Below are 23,317 nucleotides of genomic sequence, written 5' to 3' on the forward strand. Positions count from 1 at the left end.
CACTTGTGTTCCAGCCGTTTCGAACACGCGTTATTTTAATGCTGGGCATAAGGATGAGCATGGGATACTGCACCCATTTACTGTTTGTGCAGGCGAAACTGGAAGGGAGATAATTCGTCGGCGCTGGCAAGTGTTCAGCGCGACCTGGCAAGAATAAGCAAATACGTCCCGGAAGCTCCGTGGCCGGCTGCAAAGAGTAGTGTAGCTTTGTATTGTTGAAAAACAAATGGAGCGACTCGAGATAGTGACTGTTTGTTAGACGTTGAACTGCTGTTGAGAGTACGTGGACTGGACGTGGATACTCAGCCACGATAAAAGCTTACGTATTAATTGTGCTCAAAAATGTGTAATTAACTGATTCTGGGTGCCCGGTAATGTGTGGGCTTACGTCATAAAGTTTAGATGTTTTTTTGTACGAAGTAGAAATAAATATCTTCTGGTGCATTGAATGATGTTCCAAGAGTAGCGTATTTTTTAAATAAGAAGAGAGAGAGCGAGAGAGTGAAAATTTACCCTTCCTGTCAGTGAAATCTCCGGAGGAGCATCCGGTGCTAGCAGAAGACATCGGCGATGCAAGAAAGCAGAACCAACATTCTTCAACAAGTAGGTCCACGGAAACGCTTAACATTACACCAGGCCACCGCATATTACCAGATGGTGTACTGCCTCGAGAATTTCGAGGTAAATTCTTGAGACACTCGTATTTCCACTGTTTCGAACACGCGTTATTTTAAAGATGAGTGTGTCAAAGTGGAACTGTGTCTACTGCGCCACGATTATGTGCGTGCAGCACTGGCGTGTATCGGATGGCTGATCGTCGCGGGCAGGCAGTCGCAGCGCTCGCCTCAGAAGTTAGACGTCCAGCACAAGGAGCAAACGCGCATTACTCCATGACGGTGCAACGTCAGTCATTATTGAGAACAGCTGAATGTTGTTAAAGAAAAGAAAAAGACACTTACTTATTCACTTACTTTCGTAAGGGCCGGATGGTGGACTTGCTAGAGCTTTCTAGACTGTATTTGTTATAAAGCATGTACGGGAATCTGTCGGACTGGTAATTGTTGGGTTTACAAAAAATAAATCATTTATATGGTGTCTTGTCTGTGGAAGTGAAAATTTGGTGAGATTGGTTTAAAAGTATCCTGAGTGTGCGGAGTTATTTTAAGAGTGTAAAAATTTCCTCCAAAACAACATCTTATCAAAATGGTTCATATGGCTCTGAGCACTATGGGACTTAACTTCTGAGGTCATCAGTCCCCTAGAACTTAGAACTACTTAAACCTTACTAACCTAAGGACATCACACACATCCATGCCCGTGGCAGGATTCGAACCTGCGACCGTAGCGGTCGCGCTGTTCCAGACTGTAGCGCCTAGAACCGCTCGGCCACGCCAAAGGCCAGCATCTTATCATCGGAGAATAAGTTGAGCAGACAATCGCAGCCGGCTATCCTGAAAAGAAGATCGGCGAAACAACTCCACGTAATCTAAATAATAAAGTGGCAGTGTGAGTCTGGCACACCAGCACCACACTGCTCCCTGTAGTCACCGGAAACCGCCAGAATGGAAAATTACGATTTATGATTATACACTGAAGAGCCGAAGAAACTGGTACACCTGCTTAATATCGTGTAGGGCTCCCGCTAGCACGCAAAAGTGCCGTAAAACTACGTGGCATGGACTCGACTAAGGTCTGAAGTAGTGCTGGAGGGAACTGACACCATGAATCCTGCAGGGCTGTCCATAAATCCGTATGTGTACGACGGAGTGGAGATCTCTTCTGAACATCGCGTTTCAAGGCATCCCATGCTCAATAATGTTCATGTCTGGGGAGTTTGGTAGCCAATGGAAGTGTTTAAACTCAGAAGAGTGTTCCTGGAGCCACTCTGTAGCTATTCTGGACTTGCGGGGTGTTGCACTGTCCTGCTGGAATTGTCCAAGCCCGTCGCAATGTACAATGGACATGAATGGATGCACGTCATCAGACAGGATGCTTACATACGTGTCACCGGTCAGAGTCCCATCGAGACGTATCGGGGGGTCTCGTACCGCTAGAACTGCGCACGCCCAACTCCACTGCAGCCTCCATCAGCCTGAACAGTCTCCTGCTGACATTAAGGGTCCATAGATCATGAGGTTGTCTCCATACTCGTACACGTTCATCCGATCGATACAATTTGAAACGAGCCTAGATTGACCAGACAACATGTTTCCAGTCATCAGCAGTCCGATTTCTGTGTAGACGGGCCCAGGCTAGGCGTAAAGCTTTGTCTCGTGCAGTCATCAAGGATACACGAGTGGGCTTTCGGCTCCAACAGCCCATATCGATGATGTTTCGTTGAATGGTTCGCACGATGACACTTCTTCATGGCCCAGCATTGAAATTTCCAGCAGTTTGCCGAAGGGCTGCACTTCTTGTAACTTTGGTACGATTCTCTTCAGTCGTCGTTGGTCCCCTTCTTGTAGGATCTTTTTCCGGCCTCAGCGATGTCGAAGATTTGATGTTTTACCGGATTCCTGATATTCACGTTACACTCGTGAAATGGTCGTACGGCCAAATCCCCATTCATGTCTACCTCGGAGATGCTGAGTCCAATTGCCAGTACGCCGACAATAGCACCACATACAGACTCACTTAAATCTTGATAATGTGCCCTTGTAGCAGCACTAACTGATCTAACAACTGCGCTAAACACTTGTTTTCTTATATAGGCGTTGCCGACCGAAGCGCCGTTTTCACCCGGTTTACATATCTCTCTATTTAAATTCGTATACTTATACCAGATTCTTTGGTGCTTCAGTGAACAATGGACGTTGTTGTTGACTGTGTAGAAAGCTGCCTAAGTGTATGAAATGCCAACAAACAGAATGTACGAGCTGCTCCACTGTACTTGCGCCAATTTCTTCTGTGTGGTGTAAACTGTCAGATAGCTTACCAAACAGGTGTTGTGTCATGTTTAACAGTGATCTGCAACTTGCCTACCGGGGGCAGTAAGAACGCACAGTAGTTGGCTGGTCTGGAAGTAAAACTTCAGAAAATAGAGCCAAATAAATGTTATAAATTACGTTCTGTCTGCCTATAATTTTAATTGTTTACCTTCAACTATGTGAAATGTGTTAACACAGACTCCAGCAACGAAAATGAGCTGTTGTACTAAAGCCAGAGAGAAATATTTTTCTCAGTCCAGAACATGATTCTCCACACTACTCTAAAATGTAGATTTTGCTGAATTAGTATCGGTTCTTATGGTTAAGGGTATTATGTACGTCTTAAGATAAAAACCCAATGCATCAAACAGACTTAAACCAGTCCCTATAACAGAAATTGCTCCTGCTAAAAGTGGAGTTAATGTGTTACGCATAAGCAAAATAAAACTGGAAACGGAAGAGCCTGAAATAAAGTAAATAATAACCTGAGTATTTGGCAAAAACAACTGTCATGACGGAAGAATATAATCTTCTAGTGGGAAAAGATTAAGCCACTGCAGACATGAAACCAAGGATTACCTAATTCTTTAAGCAAAATATACGGAAAAACTGAAATAATTGGCGGATAGGAGATGGTAAATACCAAAAAAAAAGTGACAACCTGTTGTAGTAGTTGCAGAAAACTATGGCTACAAAGACGTTTACTGCATTAGAGGATATTCGAAAAAGTTCTTTGTAATCCTCCATGCGCATTTGGACCTGTTACAGGCCATAATATATCTAAATATGAGGATCTCAACATTGTGCATTTAGCAGCAGAAAAGTCACTTGCAGAATTTTAACTGATTTAATAAATACGTTTCATGACCATTTGTTTGCTGATGTGGTTAACTTAGTTTTGTACACAAATTCTTCTAGAAATGTCTTAACAATATTACTATGCAGAAAAAAAGGCATGATTAAAATTCCCAGATGATATCGGCTAGAAGAACTGCGTCAAGGGCTAATAAAATTCACCTTGAGACAGAAGAGGAAATGAAGCTTAATTTTCTTAGGCGTTACCGTACACAGAATCAAAAACAAATGTAATTTTGGAATTTTCAGGAAACCTACAGCCACAAGTACAACCATTCACATCAACTCCAACCACCCACAAACACACAAACTCTCAAGTTTCAGATATAATACACTAAATAGCCAGAGGGAATGGGTACAACATACAAATTATAATCAAACTGAACAACAAAATTAAAAAACAAATTAAAAGAAAACAAACCATCAACAAACCACCAGCCACAACAGGGAACCAAGAACACAAGCTCCAGACAAACACAAGATACCAGGAACACCCTACAAAGAGTAAAGCATGGCACACACTAACATACAGTAACAAAGATATGCACAGGGTGGAAGAAACATACTGAAGAAACAAGGGTTACAAATATCATTCGCACAAATAACACAGTACACATGAATCTAAGAAGACTCTATCAAAAACTCACATACAAAAAGCAATAATACAGGGAAAGACAGTCTTGAATGAAAATGCAACACTGTGCAACAAAACACTGTTCCAAACAAGGAACACTCAATGAACTATACAAAAATGACTCCCCACAAAAAAATAAAAAAACTTCACACACACACACACACACATATATATATAAAATTAGCGCCATAACGAACCCAAGACCAATGATGAACAAGTGAGCAACGACAAGGACATGACACCTCTCATTCAGTGTGTTATCAAAAGTGTCCGTGCAGATCACATTTCGCCACATTTTGTGTAAGTGCATGTGAGGTGAAGTAGTGAGCGAAAATTTGAGATAAACTGAGTAAAAGCAATGCACTAAACAGCAGCTGATCGAGACACCGACCAGGGACACGAAACAGGACGGAAAATGTAAGTACAGAAACGTACATAACCTCTACCCTCGAAAAGCTGTACACAAATACCTAATAATTTTCTTCATGACTAGTTTGCAAATGACATGCTGTTAAAAATCGACGAAAACGAGCACTTAAATAGATGTATAATAATACAGTTCAGTTAGCGATGTAATTTTAAGGTGATTGTCCAAACAAAACGAAGCAAATTGCAAATATTGCATTCCTTAGGCCTACAGCACTTAAATTATTTCAAATGTGATATTGTACTTTACAGTAATAAAATTTGACCCACAGAAGATGACACATTGGTATCTAACATGTCTCGAAAAATAAAATAAAATAAAGGCTGATTTCCAAAACCACCCATTTTTTTGGGTCCAAAAAGCTTAACAACATTCATGTTTGGGTCCCAATTACACAGTAATCTGTAAACACTAACAATGGCAATAAATGAGCAACGTGTGTTGTTTATTGTCACAGAACAAATCTTTACGTATTTTGTTAAATAATTCAGACTATTTAGAAGTGGTAATAATATCGCGTAGCACTTAATTTGAAAGTCCATTAATGCTTTCACCAAGTGGGTACCAATATCGAACCACAGTCGTGTTTTGGCGCCCAATGGGCTACACAAAAAGAGCTGTTTGGCTTCTCCATATGCTGACGAAGCTGTGTAGGTTCTGCAAATACTGAATAAGGCGTATGGGTTCTATGAATACTGAAGAGACATCCTACCGCCGCTTTCGTTACAACAGTTTTGCCCCTGTATGTATCAACGCAAAGGACAAAAGTCAATTTGCGTTCAAATGTTGCTTTGCACTCTCAAGGTATTATAGTGGCCAAGGTCATATGCCTAATAGATTCACACATGATGGAGAGATTGAACGAATGAACGATGAAATTAAATAAATTACTCAAGTAATTAAGGGAGACGAACATTTAAGTGTAGAATGGGCCACGAGTTGAGTAATAGAAGAAGGATAAGACGGAAAAAGTAGTAGAATATGGACTATGGCAAAGGAATTTAAGAGGAAGCAGACTCGCAGAATTATGCACAAAGCACAATTTCATCAGTACCAATACTTGGTTTAGGAATCATGAAAAATTGTTGTATACTTGGAAGACACATGGAGTAACCGAAAATAGATTACATAATGATAGACAGAGATTTTCTAATCAGATTTAAAATTGCAGAACACTTCCAGGGACACATATGGACTCTGGTCATAATTTACTAATTACAAACTGCAGATTTAAGCTGAACAAACTGCAGAAATGTAGGAAATTAAGGAAATGCAACCCGGATAAATTGAAAGAGCCAGGGTGTGTGTTGAGGGTTTCAAAGAGAGCTTTAGGCAGTGATTGACTGCAACAAGGGAAAGAAAGACTGTAGAAGACGAATGGGTAGCTTTGAGACATGAAATGGTGAGGGCAGCAAAGTATCATATAGACAAAAATATGAGGCCCAGCAGGAATCCTTGGATAACACACGAGATATTAAATTGAATTGGCAAAAGGAGCAAATCTAAAAACGCAGCAACTGAAGGAAGAAGAAGGGAATACAAACTTGACAGTGACAAAAAATGACAGAAATGGCTAAACAGGAATGGCTATAGGACAAATGCAAAGCTGTAGAATCATGTATGAATAGGGGAATAAACTAATGCCACCTGTAGGAAAACTGAAGAGACCTTTGAGGGAAAAATACCTGAATATTAAGAAGTGAATTGGTAAGTACTGAGCAAAGTAGGCCAGGCTGGAAGGTGGAAAGAGTATAGAGAAGGACAATATAAGACAAACTAAGTTGAAGACGTAAGTACAGAAAGAGAGGATGTAGAGGATGAAGATCGGATGGCTGAGATTCGTGATGCAACAATGAGAGAATAATTTGATACACTACTAAAGGACATAAGTCGACACAAGGCTCCTTCGTTACACAGCATTCGAGCACCATTATTGAGATTCATCGGATAGCGATATACGACAAAACTATTCTTTCTGGTATGCAAGATATTTGAGACTGCTGAAATATCATCAGACCTGAAGAAGGAAGAAACAGTTCTAATTCAAAACAAAGAAGTTGCTCACAAGTGTGAATATTATCGAACCATTGTCATGCTGACACGATTTACTTGCAGAAGAGTGGGAGGAGGTGCTAGAAGCCCACACGAAAGCTTTGTGTCTCGGGGAAACGTAGGAACACTAGAGGCAATACCGATCCTCTACTTACTTCAGAAGACAGGTCGAACAAAGGCAAATGCACAGTTATGCTATTTGTAGAGTGTGAGAAAGCTTTCTAACATGTCGATTGAAATACAGTATTCGACATTCTTAAGGAAGCGCGGATGAGCTGCAGCAAGCGAAAAGCCATGTACAACTTGTATAGAAACCAGACTGCAATTACAGGAGTCGAAGAGCCTAACAGGGAATCAGTAGTTGTGAAAGGAGCAAGACAGGTCTTTTAGCCTCTCCAGGGTATTATTCACTGTAAACTGTATGGGAAAGATGAAGAAACTTGGAAAGGAAATTGAAGTTGAGGAAGAGGAACACTGTTCCACCTGATCCCCTGACACGATATGGGTATCGTCTAAACCTGTTGCTGCTTTCAAGATAATTACTTGCGCTCAGCGGTGTACTTACACTGTACCATTCCCATCCCACGCGTACAAGTCGGTCACTGTCAGTTCTCCAGAGGTGATGGCTTTTATGGAGTTCCCAGTCACTTTGACGACATGAGGGTAGCTGCCCGCGTCTCCCTGCGGCTGCCATGCTACGGTCAGAAAAGACGAAGGGCTTCCGTATCTGTAGAGCACCGTCTGCTGGTCCAACCAACCGCCTTTCTGCTCCAATTTCAGGCCCTGGAACATGACAATACATCATCATAATCATAATATAGAACTAAGTAAGACCAGAATCGGTGCCCGCGTGGAGGAGGAGGCTATAGCTGAAAGCTTGTTTAATAGAAACCGATTAAACAATTCGTTAAACCTGGTCAAAAGTGTCAGTCCCCGTGCTGTGTATAGGAATTCACACCGCTTAGTGGCCGGCCACGATGGCCGTCCGTTCTGGCGCTGCAGTCCGGAACTGCGGGGCTGCTACGGTCGCAGGTTCGAATCCTGCCTCGGGCATTGGTGTGTGTGATGTCCTTAGGTTAGTTAGGTTTAAGTAGTTTTAAGTTCTAGGGGACTTATGACCTAAGATGTTGAGTCCCATAGTGCTCAGAGCCATTTGAACCGCTTAGTGGCCAAGTAATGATGCCTTAGGGCAAAAGGGCATAGGAATAACAGTTGGTGTATGTCTACTGAAACGGAGATCTTTTTCATTGACATGTACGCATTGATCTGTACATACAATCATTCGTTCATTTCCCAGACATTTGTCTAGGAATCTTAAGTGATTAACATTGCATGATTGGAGGTTAATGTAAGCATGGGATATACCATTGTAAATGTGAAATTCTGAAATACAGGTATTAATAACCTGTATAACCGCCAGAATGCACTGTGTAATACAGGTGCCGGATGTCACTTAGTGGGATAGAGTTCCATGTCTGTTGCAGTTTGTTGGTCAATATAGGAACGGTTAAAGCTGCTCGTACACTACGCTGGAGTTTTCGTCTGATGAAGTCCCATAGATGTTCGACTGGAGACAGATCTGGTGATCTAACAAGCCAAGGCAACATGTCCACACTCTGTAGAGCATGTTGGGTTATAACAGTCGTATATGGCCGAGCGTTATCCTGTTGGATAACATACCCAGAATGCTATTTCTGAATGGCAGCGCAACAGGTCGAATCACCAGACAGAAGTACAGATTTGCAGTCAGGGTGCATGGAATGGCCACGAGATGGTCCTGCTGTCATACGAAATCGCACCTCATACCATAACTCCAGGTGTAGGTGCAGTGTGTTTACGACCGGACAAGTTAGTTGAAGGCCCTTAACTGGCCTCCCTCCACCCAACAAAAGGCCATTACGGACTCCGAAGCAGAACCAGCTTTGGTCAGAAAATACAACAGATCTTCACCCTGCCCTCCACTGAACTCACAGTTGGCACTACCGAAGTACCAAATGGTGGTGGTTTGCGGGCAGTGGAATGCTGGCTCGGAAATTTCCTTGAAGTAACCGATTTTTAACCGTTCGTTGTGTCACTGTGGTGGCAACTGCTGTTCAAATTCTGCTGCAGATGCAGTTCGATGCGCCAGAGCCATACGCCGAACACGAAGGTTTCGCTATCGGTGGTGCCACGTAGTCATCCGGAGCCTGGTCTTTATGCGATCGTACACTCCCATGAACATTGCTGGCAGCATCCATGTTTTAGAACAGGGGTTCCCAACAAAATTTTCTCGAGGATCCCCTCATCGAGCATGATTGGTACCTTGTCATATCACAGTATCAAGTACCTAAAAAAGCCAAATTAGGAGTCTTTTTATACGTTTTCAATTCTTGGTACTTAGAAAAAATATTGACATATTCATTATTGAAAAAATATTGAGCTTAAAACTTTTTCAATTGCAAAAAATCGGTTATCATAGGAAATATAGTTAATATATTTTTTATTCTAATAGCATCTTGCGGACCCCTCTGGCATAGCTCGCGGACCCCTGGGGGTCTGCGGACCACCTGTTGGGAACCACTTCTCTAGAACATACAGCTTCTCGTAGCCCTATTATACGACCTCGTTCAAACTCAGTGAGATGTTGATAATGGTGTCTTTGTCGCTTCAAAGGTATTCTTGACTAACCACACGCAGTGTCAAAGGTAACTAATGCTCACGACCTCTACCACTTGTATAAAGCAAACCTGGTTTGCATCTTCATAGTGACGCTATTTGCGCCGCTCTGATACATTTAGAGCGAAATTTGGATACAAGTCACGTTTCAGATATAGGGACACGCCTACCAACTTTCGTTTCGTCCCACAACCCCTCCCTGGTGTTGTGATTTTTTTCAGTCAGTGTATGTCCTGTGACATACCGTACAATTTTATTCCGATGTTTACAGTTGTAAATAATGTGTACGTTGTAATTACAACTTTGTGGCTGCCTCTTCCCACTTCCCACCATAGCTACACTACTGGCCATTAAAATTGCTACACCGAGAAGAAATGCAGATGATAAACGGGTATTCATTGGACAAATATATTATACTAGAACTGACAGGTGATTTGGGTGCATCGATCTTGAGAAATCAGTACCCAGAACAACCACCTCTGGCCGTAATAACGGCCTTGATTCGCCTTGGCATTCAATCAAACAGAGCTTGGATGGAGTGTACAGGTACAGCTGATCATGCAGCTTCAACACGATACCACAGTTCATCAAGAGTAGTTACTGGCGTATTGTGACGAGCCAGGTGCTCGGCCACCACTGACCAGACGTTTTCAATTGGCGAGAGATCTGGAGAATATGCTGGCCAGTGCAGCAGTTGAACATTTTCTCTATCCAGAAAGGCCCGTACAGGACCTGCAACACGCGGTCGTGCATTATCCTCCTGAAATGTAGAATTTTACGTACACTGTTCAAAGTGCCGCAATGCGAACAAGAGGTGACCGAGACGTCTAACCAATGGCACCCCATTCCATCACGCCGGGTGATACGCCAGTATGGCGATGACGAATATACGCTTCCAATGTGCGTTCACCGCGATGTCGCCAAACACGGATGCGATCATCATGAGGCTGTAAACAGAACCTGGATTCATCCGAAAAAAAGACCTTTTGCCATTCGTGCACCCAGGTTCGTCGTTGGGTACACCATCGCAGGCGCTCCTGTCTGTGATGCTGCGTCAAGGGTAACCGCAACCATGGTCTCCGAGCTGATAATCCATGCTGCTGCAAACGTCGTCGAACTGTTCGTGCACATAGTTGTTGTCTTGCAAACGTCCCCATCTGTTGATACAGGGATCGAAACGTGGCTGCACGAGCCATGCGGATAAGATGCCTCTCATCTCGACTGCTAGTGATACGAGGTCTTTGGGATCCAGCACAGTGTTCCGAATTACCCTGCAGATCCCATCGATTCCATATTCTGCTAACAGTCATTAGATCTCGACCAACGCGAGCAGCAATGTCGCGATACGATAAACCGCAATCGCCATAGGCTACAATCCCACCTTTATCAAAGTCGGAAACGTGATGGTACGCATTTCTCCTCCATACACTAGCCATCACTACAACGTTTCACCACGCAGCGCCGGTCAACTGCTGTGTGTGTATGAGAAATCGGTTCAAAACTTTCCCCATGTCAGCACGTTGTAGGTGTCGCCACCGGCGCTAACTTTGTGTGAATGCTCTGAAAAGCTAATCATTTGCATATCTCAGCATCTTCTTCCAGTCAGTTAAATTTCGCGTCTGCAGCACGTCATCTTAGTGGTTCAGCAATTCTAATGGCCAATACTGTATTACAATCAATTTTAAGAGCTTCGTAATTGTTAACAGGCCAAGGGTATTTTAAATTGATTGCCCATCCAGTATTCGACCATATAAGGCGTTCCTACCTGCATGTGGATCCGGATTTGTTGGATACTTGTGAGACTTGGGGGGACATCACTCCTCTAATAAGAATGAACTACGGAGAAAGAAATTTATATTCTAAAATTAGAATTAAGCAAAACACAGTATTTAGCCGAGGGGAGACTTCACTGTTGTCGCATAATGATAGATGACACAGATCACACGTATTGAAATCACAGTGACATTCCTGTGTTTTGTTCGCAGTGATAAACAGCTGAACAACTACCAACTGCAAGGCGGTAAATGCCTGCAGAAAGACGTGTATGCAACGACAGCTGATGGTCAGTCTTGAAGCTCAAACTGAACGGGCATGACACGGCGACGGCCAGTCTTTGAAAGGCAACCAACCACTTGGTGAGACTGCGGGCAAAGCCTACCTGCTGGTGTACAGGAGATGACCATGTCTTTTTGCCGACAGATGTTTACTACTCTGGATCAATTCGAACCACCAGAAAGGCAGTTCTGAATGCACGCCTACGCCTCAAAGACGGTGAAGAACGATCATCCTTTTAGGTTTTAGTGGCTGCCGCCATTTTTAGTAAATTACTAACTACTCTCAAAATGACAGCAGTCGAAATATGTTTAGGCATTTTGGTTCACCTGTATGTTAGAAATCATTATTATAAACTCTCATTGCTATCAGAAATTTTGTTAATGTTTTAAATCGTGACTGAATTTTCAGGGAACTCGAAATAAAATTTGTAGGGAAATCTGGGATCATCGGTCAGTTGTTCATTTCGAAAGTGTGGTGAATCTGTCATCCGATTAATTGCTTATTAATTGGTACATGACAGTTTCTTTGTTTTCGGTCTTGTAACGCCGCCTATGTACCTTTCTCGCCACATGGTGATCGCGTCGCTTCTGACAGTGTTCTACAATGTAAAATGTTTACTATTTTTTTTATTCATCGATGAAATAACTAGACTAATTTACATTATACAATATTTGTTTCTTTTAGGCACTTTTCCTTCATATGTATGTATCTCTTTAGACCAATTATTATCTGTAGCACTGATTTTTATCCATTACAACAACATTTTTGTTGAGTCTCCTTTTCAATTCTAGAGCCGGCCGTTGTGGCCATGCGGTTCTAGGCGCTTCTGTCTGGAACCGCGTAAACGCTACGTTCGCAGGTTCGAATCCTGCCTCGGGCATGGATGTGTGTGATGTCCTTAGGTTGGTTGGGTTTAAGTAGTTCTAAGTTCTAGGGGACTGATGACCACAGATGTTAAGTCCCATAGTGCTCAGAGCCATTTGAACCAATTCTATATGTAAGCAACTTATATTATTTTATAATGGCATAATCTCCTTAGGCCACTACAGCAAAGGAGGTAGAGTTACATTCTGAGCACCTAGTAACTTTCAGTTTTGTCTACTACAGTCCTGCTACAGCCTAAACCTCAATTATGATAAGTATATGTAATTAAGACACTTCTCTCGTTATTGATAATTTCTTAACTCAGTGTATTTGCCAGACAAAATTCAGGCAGGTTCCTCTAATTCAAATCTTACGAGTAAGCCTCACAATCTTTAGTAACCTATTTTGCACAAAACTATATTTATGTTGGACGTCTTTCCTCAGAAAGAATTCTTACACATCATACAACATTTCTCGCTACTGCGATGTTCCTATATTTACACTTTTCTCTCTAGAGATGTATTTCGTCCTTCATTGCTGGAACTTCCCTCTTTATTTCATACCTCCTATATAAGGGTACAACTACCTGCTTATCAATCTACACCTCTTTTCTCTCCACTCTACTCCTGTATTTTGAGATGAACCAACCCCTACCTTATTGTGAATCCATTGTGTGCTTTTCCTTCTCATTCGTTTCCAAGTGCTCCCTCGTCCTCCATTTTAAACAGTAAACAAATTAATGCACATTTCATCTTTGTTAGTGTATTCTGACATTCAACCTTTTATTAGAAACTAATGTTAGGTGATTCAAAATTGTTTCAAACTTTTGTTTCTATCAGCGTTCATGATACATCTTGGTGTTATCGTAGATATGTCGCTGCGGTCGGCGACGCCCATATAAGACAAGTGTCTGACGCAGTTGTTAGGTCGGTTACTGCTGCTACAATGACAGGTTATCAAGATTTAAGTGAGTTTGGACGTGGTGTTATAGTCGACGCAAGAGCGATGGGACACAGCATCTACGAGGTAGCGATGAAGTAGGGATTTTCCCATACGACCATTTCACGAGTGTACCGTGACTATCAAGAATCCGGTAAAACATCAAATCTCCAACATCGCTGCGGCCGGAAAAAAATCCTGCAAGAACGGGACCCACAACGACTGAAGAGAATCGTTCAACGTGACATCATTGAAATAGGCTTTCGGAGACGAAGGCACACTCGTGTACCCTTGATGACTGCACGACACAAAGCTTTATGCCTCGCCTGGGCCCGTCAACACCGACACTGGACTGTTGATGACTGAGAACAAGTTGCCTGGTCGAACGAGTCGCGTTTCAAATTGTATCGAGCGGATGGACGTGTACGGGTATCGAGACAACCTCATGCATCCACAGACCCTGCATGTCAGCAGGGGACTGCTCAAGCTGGTGGAAGCTCCGTAATGGTGTGGGGTGTGTGCAGTTGGAGTGACTTGGGACCCCTGATACGTCTAGATACGACTCTGACAAGTGACACGTAGGTAAGCATCCTGTCTGGTCACCTGCAACCGTTCATGTCCATTGTGCATTCCGACGGACATGGGCAATTCCAGCAGGACAATGCTACAGAGTGGCTCCAGGAATGCTCTTCTGAGTTTAAACACTTCCGCTGGCCAACAGATTCCACAGACATGAACATTATTGAGCGCATCTGGGATGCCTTGCAACGTGCTGTTCAGAAGAGATCTCCAACCCCACGTAATCTTACGGATTTATGGACAGCCCTGCACGATTCATGGAATAAATTCCCTCCATCGCTACTTTAGACATTAGTGGAGTCCATGCCACGTCTTGTTACGGAACTTCTGCGTGCTAGCGGGGGCCCTTCACGATATTAAGCAGGTGTACCAGTTTCTTTGGCTCTTCAGTGTGTATGTGTAAAAGTTAACTTAAATACATAATAAAGTTTCAATTAGCAGACTACTATTAACTTCAATTCAATATACACATATTTCACTCTCAACACTCACATTAACAGCATAAATCATAAAATTTTGTACTAGCAGAATGTTGCACGAACTTACCGTATTTTGGAGAACTGGTGGACTTCGTTGTCCATGTAGTTTTTTTGCCTATGGTGGAATTAACAAACCTTCGACAAACATTCAGTTGTATATAAACGAATATGAACTACTTCTTCCGTCACTAGCTTTATAGCCTGCATTGTATCACAATATACAAAACTCCTTAAATTTCAAACACTGCAGAGTTGGAGAACAGGGGACATTTGCTGTTCACTCGCAACGATATGATACTTGAAACTCTGACATTAGACAGACGAATGACATTTTTGACATTTCATTCGAGTTCTTCTGTTCTGCCTTGACGTTGGGCCACATTGTCATGGTGCGTGTTTTTACTCAGTGGCACACCGTGCTACTCTAAACCCAAGATAATGATTCAAGGAGAAAGCACTTACTGGAGCTCGTGGTAATGCATCGATCGCCACCCCTCCCCGCTCCCCTCTCCCCTCTACGCTCCCCTCTTGAAGTCACATAGTGTCCATCCATATAGGCATCACATGCAAAACAGATAGCAAAAACACGCAAACAGCCTCCAATTCTTAAACATTAAACTATTACATGGTTTAACGATCACGGTCATCATTCGTCGACTAGGTAGACGTAGCCAGTCGCAGTGGCCGTGCGGTTCTAGGCGCTTCAGTCTGAAACCGCGAGACCGCTACGGTCGCAGGTTCGAATCCTGCCTCGGGCATGGATGTGTGTGATGTCCTTAGGTTAGTTAGGTGTTAAGTAGTTCTAAGTTCTAGGGGACTGATGACCTCAGATGTTAAGTCGCATAGTGCTCAGGGCCATTTGAACCATTTTGAACCTAGGTAGACGTAGGGTTACGCATCGCTCTACTGGGGCGATACGTAGCGCAACAAGGGAGAGAAGTTGGGGTGGTTCTTCCTATAATTATTACATGGGTTCTGGAAGCGTTTAGCCTGAGAATTTATTGAATGCCAAGAGACAAAATAGTTAAGGTGGAGTTGGAAGGATCGTTGAAACTTTTTGAGTGTCGCCTAGAGCGCTCGCAAAAAAGGGTCTTCAGCATTCTAATGGAGGTGGTTTAGTGACAATGGCAAGATAGAGGATATAAAGGAGAGCAGAGAGGACAATGTCCTGAAGCTGGCTTGCAGTAGGATCAGGGATATAGAAAGAGGTTTCGTCTATAGTGATAAATGATGCAGTTAGAAGTATTTAGTCAATTGTATGTAGCCAACTGGAAATGAACATATCTGGCGCTTGAAGATGAGGCTAGAATACGACACACAGTTATATAAATGATGGAGGTCAAAGTACAGAAAACTGCGGATTTTTAAGCTGGTGGGATAGGAATGAGTCAACTACAGAAATTGGTGCTCAGAGGGATGGGACGAAAGCCACATTAGTTAACCACAAGTATGCGTGGAGAGCAGATGGATTCAAAGACCTAGCTAAGTAATAAGGCGAGGCTGATAGGGTGGTGGGACGAGATATCATTCTTGGGTTAGTTTGCTTTGAAGAAGATGATAAAGCTTACTCTGGTATTTGTGAAATGACATTGTAAATCAACATGTGAGAACACAACACATTACCTTTTTCCCAGTAATCTGTGCCGACTTGCTGGAGGTGTTGTAGGTGACGAACTGCGTTATGTTTTCAAGGCGATTTGAAAACCAAACCATTAAAGTGTCTTCATCCATCCAAGCAGACTCTTGAATATAATAGTCCCTGTAACAAAAAAGTAATCAGATTTACCAAGTCGTGCAGCCAAGGTGTAAGAAAATCACTTGAAAGGCGACGCTCTAGATACGAAAAGGATAAAGTAACTTCAAGCCAACTTTACTCCGAAAATCAAGTTCATAAAAGTCTTCTACCTGGAGAATAGTGTATCAAGGAACATACGTTGTTTCCTGGTTGTTGTTTAAATCTAGTGACCAGTTCTAGAATCACATTAAAGAATGCACACTTATGACTGCCATTAGCAGTTTACGGCATTTTCTACTGTTTTTGTTGTTGTCAGACGTGAGGTTTCTTACTAACAAACTACTGTCTTAGTAAGTAAGAGTTGTCAGAATCACACACAGTTGCATTATTTCGGGCATGTTATTATAGATTTGTAATAAGCCTTAAACCTTACACACAATTTTCAACATCCCTCTACATCACACCTCAGACGCGCCGATTCTCTACTGTCCCGGTTTCCCAGTGTCCACGATTCACTTCCGTATAATGCTGTGCTTCGAATGCACACTCTCAAAAATTTCTTCCACAAGTTAAGTCCTGCGTTCGGTACTATAACGCCCCTTTATACGCGGAATCCCGTCTTTGCGTGTGATAGTCTGCTTCTTAAATCCTCCTCCGTGCGTCCACCCTGCGTCATTGTGCTTCAAATCGGTAGTCCATAATAATCGACCCGATAACATCGATGAATAATGACGAATTTATAGAACGACGTAAAAATCAACCTGTAGAGACATCTAATGACACACATAGTAATAAATACACCAATAATTAACATTACATGTCCGACAAATGTTTATCTACAGACTGTAATATTAACGTTTTTGAGAGAAGTTTCCTCTTCAGTCTTTTGCGTTGTTGAGAGCGAGCATACCTTGCTATCGAAAACAGTGTTTCGGATGCTGACAGTGTTGCTGCACAACTCAAATATTTAAGCGAACATCTTCCTAGTTCTGCACTGATGGTGCCAGTGATGTGTTTCCACACCTCTAACAGTTGTTGTTTAATATCTAAAGCTGATTTTTGAGATAGCTCAACTATTGAAATAGCGTAACTGAATCAAATCAAAAATAATTTTTTCTTGTTCTATTTTATACCGTTCACACCATCAGTCACTTTTTTTTTTTTTTTGTATGTCGGTAGTGTATCAACGCTCTGCCTATCTTCTTTGATAGTTGTTTCAACAGCTACAAGCAAACCAGCAATGCTTTTGGTTGCCTTCTAACGTGCTACAGCTTCTCTAAAATGTAGTCCTTGACTCTAGGATCGACCAGCGTTGGATGGCTGATATGAAAATATGCTCAGTTTGTAGTAAAAACTTTTCGACTTCTATTGTGGTGAAAATGAAATTGCCGGCTCTTTGGAGGACGATCACTTAAGCTTTAGGGAAGGTAAAGACCTAAGAAAGCCAGTTCCGAAGTTGCATTTCATTATGGAAGTAGGGTTTAAGAAAATCAAGATACATTCACAAGATGTGTCGGCCTAGAAAAAAGTTTATCAATGGAAAATTGTCCACGGTGTTTAATTCCTCAGCAAAATATGTACAAACTATAGGAAGACACACATCGTATATAATATTTACAAAAACCAGGCCTTTTTATTACATTATCCACTGTCGTTACATTTTGCAACACTTAAGCACACTTTGACTTAACATACCGTCATAAAATGGCGTGTTTTGATGAGATGTTTAATTAATATTCAATGCATGAAATGTATTCGCCGTTTCGAATGTGAACAACCACCAGCTGTGCAGTGGAATGACGTCAATGAACAGGACTCGAACCCGAATTTCCCGCTTGTCTCGAGTGGTCCCCACTTACCATTAGGCTATCCAAGCACAACTCATGGCCAGACCCGAACTTGTGTATGCCATCAACCACGTGTCTACAACCTGTAGTCGTACATCCACGGTGTATACTCCCGTACAGGGGAACCTTTGTAATTGAAAGTTGCTTGCCCAGTGTCGGCGGATAAATACGATAATGCAGAGCCTGTCTTATTCCGAATTAAGATGCAATGTTCTTTTGGTGATGCGTGCTTGTACAGAGGAACACTGAATCGTAATTCGGAATAACACAGGAACTTCACTGTCGTAACAGGCAATGATAACTTCGTAATGCTCCAAATACGAAACGTAAACACACAACATAGCTAAAGACAACGACGGACTAGGTTCCAACCAGAGAAGAAAGTTTGGTATCTGAAAAACAAAAACATTTCCCATTAAATGCATCTGACCAGGGGAACTCCTTTTCTTTTGAGTGAAAACAGGAGGAGATTTCGCACGCTTTGGACGAGCTACCAGCACTCAGAAGTCAGCTCCTATGCTGGCAGACTGCACAGACAGTCAGCCAAGCCATTCAGGGATTATCCACCTGGCTCAGCCTCCGCAGAAAATGAGCGGCGGAATGGAAGACTGGTGTCCTCTGTAGCAGAACAGGAAACCACCGGTGGATGGGGTAAGAATTTTGCTTGGTAGTAATCTTTGGATGGAGTTCTCAGCTGCCGACGTGCCGTTATTCTACAGTGTATGATCTCCAGACATGTTCCCTGAAGTAAAATAAACGGCCCCTCTTGCAACTGCAAATTTCCAAATTTTTTCTTGAACACAGTGTGAAGCCCAATAAAGTTTCCAGAACTTACACACAAGTGTGTATGTGGAAACAGCACGACACTCGTGTGCCATTTCTTTATACACGTATCTGATTGGGGGATACATCTTTAACTTTATGATGGGAGCAAGGGAACGAACTTCCACATCCCTGACTGGAAGAGCACTTAGGCCCTTCCTGGGATTGGCTTGAAAATACTGTTGGGGTTCCTTTCCGAGGTCTGAAGGAAGGCTACCAACAATTGAGAGAGGCATTCATAGTCATATTGGGATTCATATGGGTATTCCGATTTGAACTTCTACTTGGTGATGTCACTCTGGACTCTGTGCTTGTACGTGAGTTTCTTGACTTCGGACCTCTGCTAAGTCTTCAACGTTTTGACTCTGCACTTACGCACAACCGCAGCGAGTAGTCAGGAGAATGGTGAGATCCGCGATTTGAAACGACATCACATCAACTCAGCCCAGCAATAGTTGACAGCGGACGTAGTTCGGCGCACCCCAACTTGTCAGCAACCACCTCAATGGCAGTCATAATAAGACCGCATTTGCAATGCGCTCTCCCAAGTTTGGGAATCGCGATATGTTGATGGAAGAAGAGTTATTTCCTGGATTTTGTATCTTCGACTACCTAACTTGATCTACGCATTTCATGCACTTGTATGCAAGTTTCTCTGAAATCTAATACTTGCTTCAAAATGGACTTTTCTCGTAAGGCTCATGTTCGTTTTGCTATCAAGTTAACTCGTGGGATCCTAGTGATGTTTCTTTCTAATTCTTCCTTTATTCGTTGATCTGTTGTATGCTCTGTTCGAATTCAAATCTTTTTTTGTGAAATTTCAAAGTTCTGCAAACACAGTTAAAAGTGTAATTAATGTTTTTATGTGTCTGGTCATCGTCTCAACCATAACTGTCCAGCACCATGCTGGTGGCGACGCTGACAACCTTTCATTTTCTTATCAGTTTTATATTTTAATTATGTAAATTCATTCTCAGATTGTTTTATGACATTAAAGTTTGTGTCTGCTAAGTAATTTTTACACAGTGTTTGAATATATATTATTTTATCAGATCAAATCTATCATTCAGCAACCATTAAAGTAAATTACGCAATTGAAATGTCCAGGTCCTCCAAACATAAGCAGAAGGCGATGGCTCCTGGTGATTTCAGGAATTTAAAAAATAACTTTTTTCGATATATCCAGTAGTGGAGTTTTGAAGTAACCTATTAGATTCTTGGGAGTAATCTACCATTTTATGTGATCTAGGACGTTAGATTCAGCGTCAGTCTAATCGGGATACCCTCGGAGCAGCTGATGAGCAAGAGGTTGTGTTTACAGCACACCCATCTTCTGTCAAAATAAATGGGTGACATACGAGCAGTACAATCTAACTTACAAGTTAACCTCCACTTGTCGACAACCTTAGTTCGATTGTTGTACTACACTTTATAGGAGCCAAAAATTGCCTGCATTATTCATAAAAATGTGTAAAAATTTGTTATATAATACTACATAATAGACATCGTACTACTACTGATCAGCTTCCACATTAAAATGGAGTTGTCAACAAGAATAGTTTGATCTTAGTACCGAAGTAAACAATGTTATTCCCACAGCTAAACTGTCTGTAACATTTCCCAAAACTCGTGTTAGTATGGATAAAACCAATATCAAAGTCAGGCAAACACTATAGAGACCCCCACGCTCGGATAAAAACCTTCATCTCGCAAATTCATAATGTCTGTCTTCTTCTACTGATAATGCTAATTAACTCATGCTTTCACACAGTGAAAATTACATGACACTTCGCCCTATACATTGCCATTTTACACCAAATTTATAACACATTGTATCGTACATCAACACAGTTACATGAAACCTTAACAAACTGCCTCATACATTGCCATATTATAGTAAAACTGTAACAAAGCGTCCTATACATAGCTCTTATGTAGGGAATTGAAACAAATTGTCCCATACAACATCATGGTATAGCAAAATTACGGCAAATTACTTCATAAATCGATATGTTAGAGCAGAACCACAATAAGTTACTGTGTACATTAACATATTATAGAAAAATTTTAACATATTGCCACAATAAAATTGTAACAAATTCTCCAACATGTCAACATTTGTACACGACACTGAAACAAATTGCCTTGTTCATCTTCGTTTTACAGCAGAATAGTGACGAATTACCCTAAGCATCATCACCATTATAGCAACATTGCAATCAATTGCCATAATCGCCCCATTAGAACAAAATTGTAACAATGTGCAACTATACATCACTATGGTCAGCAAAATTTGAGGAATTTCCACCATACATAACTAATTTACAGCAAAATTGTTACAAATACATCATCTTAGAGCAATATTGTAACAAGTTATCTCATATGGTACGGTAAAATTGTACCATACCCCGCCATATATCAAAGTGTTATAGAAAAATTGTAAGGAATTGCTCCATATATCTCTATGTTACAGCGAAATTGTAACAAATTACCGTGTACGTCGCTATTGTTCTATTAAATTGTAACAACATGCACCATACTTCATCATGTTACATGAAACCCATATGTAACCATGTTATGAATTAGGATAAAATAAAATTGTACAAATTGCTCCATACTTCAGACACATAGTGATAGTGTATATGAGATAGTCTGACAGTGAATGTCAGCTACTGGCTCTACAAAAGTATCGTAACACCACCTGCAAGGAGTGCAGCGGAGAGGTGGGAATGAGGACTCGTGTGTGCGACATCATGAAGTCTGTGCTGACATGTGCATGTATGCTGTCTCCAGCTGATTCCAGAAACTGCAAGAGCAAATGTGAAAAAAGCATGCTTGAGTTACAGTTAGTAATCAAAACGTGAACGATATAAGATTGTTAAATGAAATATTTATGTGCAGGACTCAATGGTTTTTGGCTGCAGACATGTCATTGCAAGATAATTGTTGAATGATGTTGACAGTTGTGATGGTATGATATCAGTAACTTGACTCGAGTGAAAGCTCCGCTTCTCTAACCCAGTGAATGACTCTGAATACTTCAAAATAGTTTTGAACTTTCCTACTGAATCAGCAAGTGATGAGGGATGGAGTTCCCCAGAATTTCATATCCTGAGTGAAACGCTTACTTAACACCATTCCACCATTTTCCATGAGTGTTCCATCATACAAAACTGTGATAAATCCTGTATTGCAATATATGCATCATATTTCTATTCCACACTTCCAAGGAACAAGATGTGTACCCTCAAGCTACCTATAATCAAAGAAACTGTAACGCAATCTCACACTGAAATGTTATGCCATTGCTGTCTTATTTCACTTCTCCATTTTAAGCAGTAGGAAAAAAACATTCAGATTCAAGGGACTCATGAGTGGGTGTCATATCTTCCCACCTGCGGTGCGCAGTTACAATGTCTGGCAAAAATTACAATTTCACAGGGCAAAGAACTTAGTTGTATAATTCTAATCAGCAAACGAGTAAATGTCGCAAGATCTGATAATATGATCTTATCTCGCTCACATTCTACTCATCAAGACTCTGACAGCCATCTCTCACCCATCCCTACCTTCACTCGAGGCAGGTGCGGAGCTATGCTGCTGTCTTAATTACATTTTGTGTTACAGAAAGCTAATGCAGAAGAAACTGTGGCGCGCTGCATAGAAACAGTTCCAAAACATCAATGTTTACTTGATACAAAAAATTTGTTACCTTAAATCACAAAATATCGCAGAAACACAAAAAAGAATAACACTAGTGAGTGCCGCAAGAGTATGCCAGTGTCAACGTAAAACTATTTTCCAGAGAAACTTTCCTGTTTGTCTGAATGGAATTTATTCTAAAAGATTTTCGGGCACTCTGCGTGATTGAAATATCGTGGCCGACCGTGGTGAATAAAAAGAAGGCTAGAGGGTGAAAGGCTAGAGGGTGAGTATTTGGTTGTTGATAGAGAAACAGTAACAGCAGAGTGGATCAATCAGAAGAGTTCAGTGACTTGAATGTTGACTAATCACTGGACGTCGCCTGAGTATCAAGGACATTTTAATCCTTCTAGAGCACCCCAAGTCGACTCTTCACGGTGTGAAGTGGCACCGTAAAGGTTCAGCCACAGTTAAACCAGAAAGAAGTAGATGTCATGTACTGACTGACACGGAGCGTTGAGCACTGTGGAGGCTGGTAGTAAAACTTTACATGAAGCTGTTGGAAGCAACCACTTATGAGTTCCAAAGTGATAGCAGCAGTCCAGCTAGTAAAATTACGATGAGTAGTGAGTTAAAATTATGGTTTTCGATGGTCGACCACCAGCTCATAACTCATACGCTTCTGCATTCAGTGCTACAAGAGATGGCAGAGGTTGTGTAAAGATCGATGCTACTGAATTGTGGATGGCTGGAAATGAATCATTTGGTGAGGTGTACATATCCTGCCATCAGTGAAGTATGGAGG

General features: G+C 41.7%; 1 protein-coding gene across 1 annotated transcript in view; it reads right to left on the reverse strand.

Moving 5' to 3' along the window:
• LOC126272474 (venom dipeptidyl peptidase 4-like) overlaps positions 1-23,317 on the reverse strand; it is a 274,930-nt gene that overhangs the window by 78,031 nt on the left and 173,582 nt on the right. Inside the window, exons 9-10 of the mRNA XM_049975353.1 lie at positions 16,090-16,225; positions 7,461-7,678 (exon numbers count right to left, since the gene is read on the reverse strand). Coding sequence (XP_049831310.1) covers positions 7,461-7,678; positions 16,090-16,225 — 354 coding nt within the window. The remainder of the gene's footprint in view (positions 1-7,460; positions 7,679-16,089; positions 16,226-23,317) is intronic.

The sequence above is a fragment of the Schistocerca gregaria genome, chromosome 5 (assembly GCF_023897955.1).
Source record: "Schistocerca gregaria isolate iqSchGreg1 chromosome 5, iqSchGreg1.2, whole genome shotgun sequence".
Classification (NCBI taxonomy): Eukaryota; Metazoa; Arthropoda; class Insecta; order Orthoptera; family Acrididae; genus Schistocerca; species Schistocerca gregaria.